The 12,580-nt window shown below is 34.2% G+C and overlaps 2 protein-coding genes across 2 annotated transcripts; both read left to right on the forward strand.

Annotated features, from left to right (window-relative positions):
* Positions 1 to 2,551: 2,551 nt before the first annotated feature.
* On the forward strand, positions 2,552 to 6,136 carry LOC125192576 (titin homolog). Its single transcript, XM_048090191.1, has 7 exons — positions 2,552 to 2,799; positions 3,282 to 3,397; positions 3,506 to 3,624; positions 3,706 to 3,868; positions 3,956 to 4,176; positions 4,262 to 4,583; positions 4,668 to 6,136. The coding sequence occupies exons 1-7, from the start codon at positions 2,641 to 2,643 to the stop codon at positions 5,944 to 5,946; spliced, it is 2,379 nt and encodes a 792-aa protein (XP_047946148.1). The 5' UTR covers positions 2,552 to 2,640; the 3' UTR covers positions 5,947 to 6,136.
* A 261-nt stretch (positions 6,137 to 6,397) lies between these two features.
* On the forward strand, positions 6,398 to 9,173 carry LOC125194624 (vesicle-associated protein 1-2-like). Its single transcript, XM_048092873.1, has 8 exons — positions 6,398 to 6,581; positions 6,747 to 6,817; positions 6,894 to 6,975; positions 7,163 to 7,278; positions 7,396 to 7,563; positions 7,656 to 7,761; positions 7,835 to 7,863; positions 8,815 to 9,173. Exons 1-8 carry the CDS (start codon positions 6,530 to 6,532, stop codon positions 8,914 to 8,916), a joined length of 726 nt encoding a protein of 241 aa, XP_047948830.1. The 5' UTR covers positions 6,398 to 6,529; the 3' UTR covers positions 8,917 to 9,173.
* Positions 9,174 to 12,580: the final 3,407 nt, after the last annotated feature.

A 12,580-nucleotide genomic window follows, 5' to 3' on the forward strand; every position in this document is an offset into this window, starting at 1 on the left:
AAATGAGTAGATTAGATTAAATCTTATGAATCTCAATATATAGTAGACAAAATATCAACAAAAGGGTAATATCGTCATTATGTTATCATATGATAATTTTCGTGAATGTTTTTTTATATCAACATAGTGTATTACAAATATCAACAATATGACATAGGCGCTGTCAAAATGGATATCGGGTATTGGATACCCGATATCCAAATCCGAAAAAGTCGGATAATTGGATACCCGAAACCCGATTTTTCGGGTATCGGATCGGGATCGGGTAGTGAGAATTTTGGATTATCGGGTATCGGGTTACCCGATATCCAATCGGGTATACCCGAATTATCCGATTTATCCGATTTATTTTCTAAAATTAATAAATTATATTTTTATTATAATTAAATGTAATTTAATTTCTTAACTATAATTTAATTAATACTTAATAGTTAGTATATAAGATATGTAATTTAATTTTTTAATTACATTTTAATTTCATTGACTTGTGATATTTATAATTTTGAATTTTTTGATGATATTATTGTTAGATCTTGATTCTTGTGAGTTATTGAAATGTGATATTTATAAAGGATGAATGTTTGAACTTATGAATTTTGATGGTTATTGACTTATTGTGGATGGATGAAAGATGTTAATATGTATAACTTATCAATTTGGTATTTTTCAAAGTTTGTAGTTATTTTCTTTTAAATTCGAACTATTATAAGAATTTTGTATTTCTAAAAGTTCGTAGTTATTTTCTCTTAAATTCGAGCTACTATAAGAATTTTGTATTTCTAAAAGTTTGTAGTTAATTTTTTTTAAAAAAAAAATCAAAATCACAATTGGGACTGGATACCCGAGTCGGGTATCCGGGTATCCGAAATCAAATTCAGGTCGTCTATCGAGTTGGATTTTGAGAATTTCGGGATCGGGTATCCGCGGGTATCCAATTTGACAGGCCTATGACATAAGAATATCAACACAAGTACAAGAAAATATCAACACATATTTATTGATATTTTTACATGATTTTATTGAGATTTTTACATGGTTTTATTGATTTTTGATGTATTTGTTGATAAAAAAATCTGGTTATCAACATTTACGAAAATTAAAATAAAAAATATCAAATTTCATCATCCGAACGTCGTCGGAACATATGCAATTGAGATCTCGTTGGAATCCTTATAAAATTATCTTTAATTTGATATATTTTTTGCGAAAAAATAATTTAAATCTAGAGAGTTATGTAAATTTAAAATTTTAAGATGATTTTAATGAGAGAGAATTGACATTAATATCCTCTAATTTTATTTATTAATTTTCTTAATTAAAAATATAATCCATATGACATATATTTCGGCCATTAGATTTTATAATTTAATGGCTAAGATTTAGTCTTAATTTGAGATTGCTAATTAGTTATTGATCACTCCCGAATTTGATGATTCCAAAAACTTTCATATGGAAAAATAATAAATACGGTGCTTGTGATGTTTAATTAAAGGGTTCTAGTACCTATATCCCATTATCCCTCGGTGAAAAGAAAAAGGATTATTGCTAATTAGTTATTGATCACTCTCCGAATTTGATGATTCCAAGAACTTTCATATGGAAAAATAATAAATACGGTGCTTGTGATGTTTAATTAAAGGGTTCTAGTACCTATATCCCATTATCCCTCGTTGAAAAGAAAAAGGGTTATAATGCACTAATGCAAAGATAGCTACCCCTAAATATAATTGTAATTATTTTAAACTTTTAAAAATCGTATAAAAGCAAGGATCATGATTTCTAGGGGAGAAAGTAACTTGTACTCCATACTACTAGTATTTATTTGTTCTTGTGAGTGAGTAAATGGCCTAGGCTTGAATAGGGTTTACTATTAGTTATTCCATATTTATGAGATTCACCTACTTCTCTCCTCGAAATTGATCGATGTATTGAAATTAAAGCGGCCTCAATTGACGGACATGCCTAGTGTTCCTCACTCAATTTTGTGATTCTTGCTCTAAATATTTAAAGCTTACACATACTTGTGTTAATTTTAATGATCTAATAGTATTCTTTTCTCACACAAATTTCTAAATAGTAGTATTTCCTGTGTGTTTGAAGGGTTGTGAAAAGAAAAAATTAAAATGTGTTTTTAAATTTATTGGAATATAAATCCAAGGCTGAAATAAATACCCCGTTGCATGTTTCAAACACAAAATAAGAAACAAAAATGCCCTTCCAGTAAAGAGGGGCATGGATAAATTCTATACAATGAAGCCAAAAATGAAAAGACCTCTGTAATAACTCTTTTATTCTATGTTCAAATCACATAATTATGCCGCACTTCATTATTCTCTACCTTAATTTGAAAGTGTTTAACAAAAAATACATTAAATGCCGAAATCAATCTCACAATGACCAACTAGAATCCATATTTCCCAAGGGTAAACTCGTCTTTCCGCATATTAAGCGGTAGTATTACTATTTTCATGAGCTGTGGGCCATCGCATATAGCCGTTTAAGCGACGAGCTATTTGAAAAAAGATGAAGAAGTGATCTTATTTTAAAAAAATCGGAAACGACCGTTATGTTTTCTTATCTTCTTCATCATCAATTCTCCTCCTCGTCATAAAACACTCTGTTTTTGCTTTGATTTTTTTAATGGCGAACGATTTCGTGTTCACCGAGGAAGAAATGGCGGTTGACGGAGGCCTAGGCTACCCGACAGCCTTCGCCAAGCTCTGTCGAGATCGGAGTTTCGGGCCATTCAGCCATGGCCCGCCCTATACCTTCACCCCTTATGCTTTGGTTCAGCAAGAGGTAACCATTTCAAGTAGATCTGTCAATTAATTCAACTCCAAATTCGATGGAATTGTGAATTTGTTGAAGGACATTGTGTTTCTTAAGATTGAAGGGGGAACAATTTTATTATTCTTTGCGATAAATTGTCCATATTCGATCATGTTTTTTGTTTCATTTGTGTTTTTTCACTTTGGATCTTGATTTCACACACGAGCACAATAATAAATTGGTTTCGTTATAGGAATCGAATCTTCCTGAATTGAAAGATTGTGCGTGGTGGATTTGGAGTTGAAAATTGGTTAGGGCTTTTTTGATCGATAACTATCATTGACATTTAATTGTTGGAGCTTTGAGCTCTGTAAATGCAATTTATTCTACCCCTAAAATTCTGATTTTATGCGGCAATTTGTTCTGTTTGTAAGAAATCTATCACTAGCTAAATGCATCACTTTTACAAGGGCATATTTTGAAACAATCTATAATTTGATTTGGGGGTGCAGGAAGCAAGAGCAAAGGAATTGGATGAACTTTTCCCACTGACTGATCCGAAAGCGAAACCTACTACAAAGCCCAAGATCTTCTTGAATCTTCTATGGAAACAGCTCAACCATCTTGGGTAATGATGCAATGCACTTATCCCATATCATGCCTTCATTTTCAAATTCTCTCAAAGCTAAAACTTGGCTCCTTTTCTTGTTATTTATCACTATTCTAAATTCTTCAGGAATGCTGGTTTTGACCCTGAAATTATTCGTGTGGATCCGTATGGCAATGTTCTGTATTTTCATGCTGATGCTGCTTCCCCTCTTGCATGGGATATTGATCACTGGTTTCCTTGCTCAAGTAATTTCTATACATCTTTGATTGTAGAATTAGGTGCAGTGCAAGTAAGGATTTTAAAACTGTGATGCTGTTGAAATATAGGAGGAGGATTGACTGTTCCAAGCAACCTCAGAATCTTGCAGTGGCAAGTGTGTAGAAGGAAGCATAACAAGCTAGAATTTCTGATTCCCTGGTGGGATTTGCAAGTAGGCATATCCATTAACCAGTTCTTGTCCATCTTCGCCTCATCTAACTCAGATTTCAGGTTGGTAATATTGCATTAGTACTAGTAGTGTTATCAAAATCCGGTGATGATACATGCTAGGCTCTCGTTGCTGTTTCTGCGTTTCAGGCGGAGGGCGTTTGCATGGTTGTTTTATGAAGGGGAAAGTGAAGAACTCAATTCTTCACAGACAGTTGATTCCCACACGTTCCCCCAGCATTTCTTGGAATCAGAAGGTAGATTAGGTCTTGCTCCAGCTGCAGTTGTTCAGACGCGACGCGAGTCTCTTGATGCCCCATTGAAATCACTGGATCACAACAGAAGGCCTAAATCCAACACTCCCATAGTAGGTTAGTAGCAAATTAGCAATAAACTCTACCTCTTCTCTCTTGGTGTAAATTTGTGTGTTGTCTTAGTGTTGCTTTTTTATCGTAGCATCTGTGAAAAAAGGCCAACTGCTTTCAAAGGAGAATAATAGCGCGTTGATGGAGACCAACCCGTATCAAGCCATTGTCATGGCAAGAGATTCTCTAAAACAGCGAGAGGAGGCGTCAAAGATGCAGGCAGAAATACATAGATTAGATAACGAAACATGCGAGTTGCAGCACAAGTCTGAGGAGGATAAACTATCTATTCAAGAACTGGAGCTGGTGCTGGTCAAGAAAAGGAGGCGGGCAGAAAAGTGTCGAAGGCTAGCAGAGTCGCAGTCTTCCTACAGGTTAATGCTGGAGAAGATGATCAGAGACGCCATGCACCAGTAAGATTGTTCAAAACCAAAATTTGTGACAATGAGAAACACTAACAGAACATCTGTAACTGGATTTGTTCGCATATTTTGCAGAAGTGTCGTCTACAAGGAACAAGTGAGGTTGAATCAAGCGGCAGCTAGTGCTCTCATGGCTAGACTCGAAGCTCAGAAAGCAATATGTGATTCTGCTGAGAGGGAACTTCATTTGAAGCATAAACAGAGAGATGAGCTGGAGAAACAGATAAGGCCTGAATGGGAACAGGCGAGGAAGAGATCAAGAATGGATGATACACTCACTGAAGAGGATGACGACCACCAGATCACTCTATGTTTGCCAGAAAATGAGCTAAACATTCAGCAAGAAATGGAAAAGAATGAAATTGTATGCGCAGAAACTGCAGTGAACACTCTTCTTTGTTTGCCTGACATAAAATCCGCTGCTCATTCACACAAGGAACTACGGAAGTTCTTGGAGGAGGAGCAGAGATCTTCGACAGCTAGTCCACTTCCAAACGAGGAACGAGAAGAGGAAGACGTTGAAGGTGAGAAGAATGAGTCCACTACTAAAATTAGAGTCTTGAAGCCTGATCTAAATAAAACTGGGGACGATGTTGCTGTAGAGAATGAGTACATAGTTGAAGAAAGGCTTGAAAAGCTGGAGATAGAAGATGGAGGGAAAGTGTACAATATTCAGTTCCCATTTCCCCACGAAACAGAGGAAGAGGAGGACGAAGAAAGCAGAAGACAACGTGGGAAAGGGAATATAGAGAAATGGATGCAGTTTCTGCTTGAAAACACGCAAGAAGACACAGAGGTAAACACGCAGACCTCTGGTGGAAAAGAAACATCCAGGACAGACGAACTAATCGAGAAGATGAACATGATATTTCCCCACACAGATATTAAAGATTCAAGGGCTCAGAAAACACAGTGCACAGAGGCTGTGAAACTGGTTGGAAAAAAGATGGATGGTCAGCCAGTTGTCTCCGATATAAGTGACAAGAACTCAGAAGGGGATAAAGAGAATGACAAAAACATGGCAAATATCAACACCTCTTTCAAGAACCCTCCTTACAGAGCTGTGCCACAGAAGATAACAACGAAGGAATCAGCTTCGCTTGGTAAAGGAGTAAGCAGCCCCGATGAGATAAAGGGGAAAGAAAGGGGACTAGTGAGGTCAGAGAGTGCCCGGGCGTTTCGCCGTATACCATCATCTCCCTCTCTTTTATTGGAAGGCGTGAAAAAGAGAGTGGACTGCATAAGAAGAAAACCCTTGGTACTTGATGATAATGATGGAAATGAGAGCGTTGGAGCCAGAAAAAGCTTCATGAACTCTTCCATCAAAACCATCAAGAAAGCAGTGAGGATTTAGATTGTGCATGTGGTTAGGTTATATGTGTGTATTATTTGTTGAGAGGCAAACAAAAAAAAGAATTGGTGTGATCTTTTTTCTTTGATTCTTTGAGTTGTTGGGCACTTGGGCTTGTTGTTTGATCATATTCATATTGGTTTGTGGAAATATATGTATGTAATAACAGCTTGTTGTTTGATCTTTTATCCAACTTGATTTCTTAAATTTCCAAGATATGTGAACTTGAAATCTTTTTATATCAAAACTATTTAGTAATCCTAGTTTTCTTTTTCATTTAATTATTTTCCGTGTCTACACTAAAAAACTATGTTAGTTAAAATCGAAAATGATTTGAATTTAAATTTTTTAAACAAAACTTCTGCTCAAATTTGTTGTTGGAGTTTGACTATATCACTAGTAAACAGTAAACAGCACTTTCCTCATTCCCATTATTTAATTATTTTCCCGTCTACACTGAAAACCATATACAGCCATTTTCCTGAAATTCGAAAACCCCAGATCTCCTCCCTTCCCCTTTTCTCCCCCAAGCACCACCGCCGCGCATCCTCAATTATCCGGTGGCCAGATCGCGATCCTTTCAGAAATGAGTAACGGCGAGCTTCTCCAAATCGAACCGCTCGAACTTCAGTTCCCATGTAATTCAGAGCTCTCACTCTGTTTTGTTTGTGAATTGGGAGTTCTACTTCTATCCTCGATTATTACTGTGTGGAAATTGGGAAGATGTTGATTTACTTTTGCTGATTTTAGATCTGTATCTTTTGTTCATTCTATTTCTTTTTCTTGTGCTTTGGTTTTGACAGTCGAGTTAAAGAAACAGATCTCATGTTCCATGCGATTGTTCAATAAAACCGATAACTTCGTGGCTTTCAAGGTCAAATTTTGCACTTTTTTTAGTTTAGAGTGCACGTAGAAATATTGTGTACTTACGTTCACACATGATTTTTCAGGTGAAGACTACAAATCCAAAGAAGTATTGTGTGAGGCCGAACACTGGAGTCGTGGCTCCGCACTCTACCTGTGATGTTATAGGTCCCTTTCCATCTATTTGTTTTTTTATACATATGCGATTGCATCTGTGTCTCGTGTATCTCGCTTAATTGAGTCATACTTAGTCAATTGTAGTAGTTTTAATGATTGGAAACTATTATTCAGAAATAGTAATACTTAATAGGTGTGATCATAAGTTACTGAATTCATAAATTGTTTCATCATAAAGTTACGATGCAAGCCCAAAAGGAAGCTCCTCCGGACATGCAATGCAGGGATAAATTTCTCCTCCAAAGCGTAGTTGTGAGCCCTGGATCTTCTGCGAAGGATATTACTGCTGAAATGGTATACGAGTCTTCATTATTTACTCTAGTTCTAGTTAAGGGTTGAGAGTTTAGCCAGAAATTGGTAGTACTATATTTTTACTTAAGCTCTATCCTTTACTTCTACTCCATTTTCCAGTTCAGCAAAGATTCAGGAAATCAGGTTGATGAATGTAAGTTGAGGGTTACTTATGTTCCACCACAGCAGCCACCTTCACCTGTGCGAGAGGGGTCAGAGGAAGGCTCGTCACCAAGGGCCTCAGTGTCAGACAATGGGACCGTGAATCAAACTTTTGAGTTCAACAATGTAAGCAAGGGATGCTCACTTAGTAGCAAGTGGCAACATTTTCCATATTATTTAGGAAGTCCCTGAACATTATTCTTCTTTATTACCTGCAGATGTCTAAAGGGTTGTTTGAACAACAGGAGAGCTCATTAGAGGTTATACCGAAATTTACAACAATATGTTATTTTTGGTTCTTTTGTTTCCACATCTTGATTCTATGTTGAATGATACTGGTGTAGCCAAGTTTTTACTGTTTGTCCATTGAGTCGTTGAACATATAGTTCCAATGTAGGGATGTGGATTCTTCCTTTAAAACCTTGGGTATGAAGTTAATCATAGGAAGTTGGCAATTCTGATGAGTACAGGCATAAACAAGATTTTTGGACAAATCAGAATTAAAGACATCTAAAGATATATTTATATTGAAGTCTGCTTATTTGTATTTCAACCTGTTTTGTTTACACAACAGGGTCTAATAATAGTCTACCTAACTTTGCATTTTAGTGTCTAAACTTGTTTTGTCAATTTGGCTAGTACATAAACATTTAGGGTAACTGTCAGCACTCAGTATTCACACTGTTTACCACAAAGCACTATTAGTTGAGCAATATCATGCCACATGCCATGATATCATCTGTTTTGTAAATCTCCTTTTTTCTCTTTAAAATATACTTGGCATTCCTATAATTCTCAAACGGAACCAGCAAGGTGCAGTTTTGGCATTATTTTTCATGTCCTTAGAGATTTTTTTTTTTTGCTGTTGGTTGAATTTGTTATATTTTTAAAAAAGTAGCAGACAAATTAAATATAATTAGGGATCATTTACTTTGACGAATAAGACGAATTGATAAAAGTAATCCATTCTTACTTTGATGAATTGATTAATTTTGCACTTGTTTGATCATCTTATCCTTCAAAAAGTCAATCTTATGTTTTATCAATGTATCCCATCACTCAGAGTAAGTGCTCCCCTAATGTTCATCAACAACTCCCAATTAAGGCCTACTAGTCACAATTAGGACAGATGCTTTGGTTGTACTGGAGTGTGACTCTTTAAAAATAACTTATACTCCCTACCAGCTGGCGTCTATCCAATTATAGTTTGTTTTGTTTGGCACTCATACTTAAGTCTTACTTTATTTGTCATAGCTATTTCGCCTGGGCTTTATATAATTGATGTTTTTGTTGATTTTGGTGATGGCCTAAGCTGAATTTAATGGTTTGATTGTGCCAAACTGCTGGGTATGTAATACATTTGGTTATGTTTGACAGGAGGCGTTGAAGCGGAAAAGCGGTGGGGGCGTTCCGATCACGTACGTTATCGTTGTTTGCTTGATAGGCATCCTATTGGGGTACCTCTTGAAGAGAACATGACTAAAGGAAGATTATCTGGTCGTTGTGCCAAAGCAGCTGCTTGCTTGTTCAAATATTTAGTATTTGAAGTGATGCGTTGCACTCTGCTCAAATTAGCTGTCTGTTTGACTGTAGAAAAGATGCCTAAATTGGTTTGGTGGTTTTTTGTAATTTGCTAAAAAAATTGCATTCTTTGTCTGGGTAGTTGCTTAACATTCTCAATTGAATCATGTAACTTAAGCACATAGTTTCTTTATATAAGTTTCTATTCAGCAGTATTTCTGTCACCTCCTCTCCCAAATTTCTTTTAATTTGATGTTTCTCTGTTTCTTATTCGAATTCCAGCTCTCAAAGTTTGAAATGATCTTCTCGGGCTTTATAAATATAGTAAGTACATAGCTTAAACACCAATGATTGGTGAAATCGAATTTGTTTTTTTACTAATTGGTTTTGAATTTTGTTTTGATTCTATAATTTGTACTCCTTGTTATATATTGATATTAGATTTTTAATTGTACATTCCTCAAAATACGGCAAATGTGACTTAATGCATGATTAATTGATTCTTGAATGTCACTAGTACTATGCTATTTCATGAGGAAAGACTGTACAGTACCAGTCTTTTAGGGAAACATTTTTGAATTACTCCCTTGATATATACTTTTAATTTTATTTTTATACTAAAAGTGAAATATATGAAACCTTCTTCACTCTTCCAGCCTATCTATTTATGATACTTCATCTATCTCTTAAAATAAATACTATTTTTATTTTAGTTCGACCTTTAAAATTATATACTCCTTCCGTCCCATAATAGATGTCACACTTTCTTTTTTAGTTTATCTTACAAAAGATGTCACATTTCTTTTTCAAGAAAAAGTTCTCTCTCACATTAATATAAATATACTATTTTCTATTTCCATCTAACACACAAAATAACGTCTCCTAAAATCTCATGTCATTCTCCAACTATGTCATATATTATGGGAGGGAAGGAGTACCACTATTGATTTCAGGGAACTTTTTTTTTCTCTTTAAGGTGTGCATTCAGTTTGTTGTGTAGCACTTCTTTAGAAAATGTGTTGAATTTGAAAATGATTTCATTTTTCAGATATTCCTTTTATAAATAGTTTGTTCTGTTGGTTTTTCTTTTCGTCGTATTGTTTTGTGTGTTAAATGGAGAGAGAAAATATAATTTTTATATTCATGTGAGAGAGAACTTTTTCTAAAAAGGGAAATGTGACATCTTTTGTGGGACAAACTAAAAAAGAAAGTGTGCCATTTTTTGTGGGACGGAGGGAGTACTATTTTTGGTAGTGGACTCCACACCCACTAACTCATTCTCACTCATATTTTATTTAAAACCAATATATCAAAGTTGGACACACATTCCACGAACTTTTTCAACCCACATTCTACTATCTTCGTCCACCTAAAATAGAAATATTTGTGTATGACACGAGTTTTAATGTGAAATTGGTAAATTATGAAAGAGAGAGAGGAAAAGTAAAGATGAGTAATATTAGTGGATTGTAAGATTCATATTATTAATACTAGTATTTAATTGTTTAAAACTTTCCATATTTAGAAAGTAATCTAATTTTGGTGACAAATTATTAGGGATGGAGGGAGTATGTAATTTTTAATTTTTAGAAATTTGTAATGTAACTTTAGATTTTTTAATTAAGTTTTATTAATAAAATATTTCTTTATTAATTAAGTTCTCCATCCCTCTCATTACACGAGGCACATTTCTTTTGGGCACATATTTTTAGGTAGTGGTGTTTAGGGGTGAGCAAAATAACCGAAAACCGAATATCCGAACCGAACCAAATCGAAATTTTGAAATTCGGTTCGGTTTTTTCGGTTTTTCGGTTCGGTTCGGTTTTAAAAATACAAAAATTTCGGTTTTTCGGTTCGGTTCGGTTTGGGCGAAAAAAAAACCGAAAAACCGAAAAACCGAATTATATTTTAAATATATTATTATATATTTTTATCCTATTAATTTAGTATATTCTATCATATATATAACATATATTCTTCTAATATATTTTTATATAATAAATATTATATATATTATATTAATTTTATATTATATATATTTATATTCTATTAGTATATATAAAATAAAATAAATTAGATATATTAAAATATACTATTTTTTTCGGTTTTTCGGTTTTGTTTTGAAATTTCGGTTTTTTCGGTTTAGTTCGGTTTTTTAAGTTCGATTTTCGGTTTTTCGGTTTTCGGTTTTTCGGTTTTTCGGTTCGGTTCGGTTTCAATTTTAACCTAAATTCGGTTTTTCGGGTTCGGTTCGGTTTGGGCGAAAAACCGAACCGAAACCCGAATGCACACCCCTAGTGGTGTTACTGGTTAAATGAAAAGAGAATAAAGTAGAAGTTAAAAAAAATAGAGAGAATAAGTAGGAGAGAGGATAATAGAGTGTTGCTCTTTTGCCATAAAAGGAAATATCTCACTTATAATAGGACTGATGAAATATATTTTTAAATTGAAGAAATGAAATAGTGGGAGCTATTAATAGGCAAGGGAATAATGGTTGCAGGTGTTGTCCCTAAGATAAGGTATGTAATAAAAAATGGTTAAAAATGGAATGAGCCCCATGAATAATCAGAGAAATTTCAGAAAAAATGACTCAATTCGCAAGCCTTTCGTAATTTTGCATTAAATTCGTTGACCTTTCAGAATAAGGGATCGTGACATGCTAATTTTTTGAAATAAGGGATTTTGGAAATTTTCTTTTCTATTTTCTATTTTTTTAAAAATTTATTTCACAATATTTACGAATGGACAAAATTTCCCACTATTATTGTCACACAATTTTGAGGAGTAGGAGGGTGGAGGCAGCGGTGACTTACAGAATTGGAATAAAAATAATAAAATTGTGGTAAAAAATATTAGAGAGTGATGTGGTCAATTCATAAATATTATGAAGGAAAAAAAAGAAAAAAAAAGAAGAGCAAATGGGTAAAAGTTTGAAAAGTTATTCCAAAAAATTTGCACGTCACAATCACGTATTTCAAAAGATCAATTCCCAAAATTCGAAAATCTATAGATTGAGTTTCTTTTTTCCAAAATCTTCTGATTAATTAAGGGTGGATGAATAAGAAATGACTATTGAAAATGCTCTTATATTTTGTTTGACTTGTTAGCAATGTTAGAGTTTGTATACTAGAAATCACCTTTTGAGGGATTGATTACTGTTAAAACTCTTATTTTATTTTTCAAAGGAATAAACAGATTATTTTTGTCATAATGTTGTTATGTTTTACATTTAATGGATGTTTATTACATGTTTAAATGTATAAGTAACTTAACAAAGTCTAAGTCTTTGTTTTAGTAGACCGGTTGTGAGCGTCATTCACTTTAAGGTAACACGGTCAGTTCTGAACAAAGAAAAAGAAGAATTTCACAACCCAAATAGGCTTAGACTACCTATCGTGAAAGGTTGCAATGTCAGTCCGATTATTTCTAAGCCTTACTGAAATAAGATGACGTTGGTGTGGTATAGCACTTTGAATGGATCTAACAGCGAGACAGTCTTTATGCTATCTACTGAAAGACGAGGTCTTGTAAATTATTATTTCTTAATCAATGTACGTTAGCATTGAGTATACGGTATTGATTATGCATTACTTTGACTTACCAAATGGTGCGATTTTTCGCA

The sequence above is a fragment of the Salvia hispanica genome, chromosome 6, assembly GCF_023119035.1.
Source record: "Salvia hispanica cultivar TCC Black 2014 chromosome 6, UniMelb_Shisp_WGS_1.0, whole genome shotgun sequence".
In the NCBI taxonomy this organism is placed as follows: Eukaryota; Viridiplantae; Streptophyta; class Magnoliopsida; order Lamiales; family Lamiaceae; genus Salvia; species Salvia hispanica.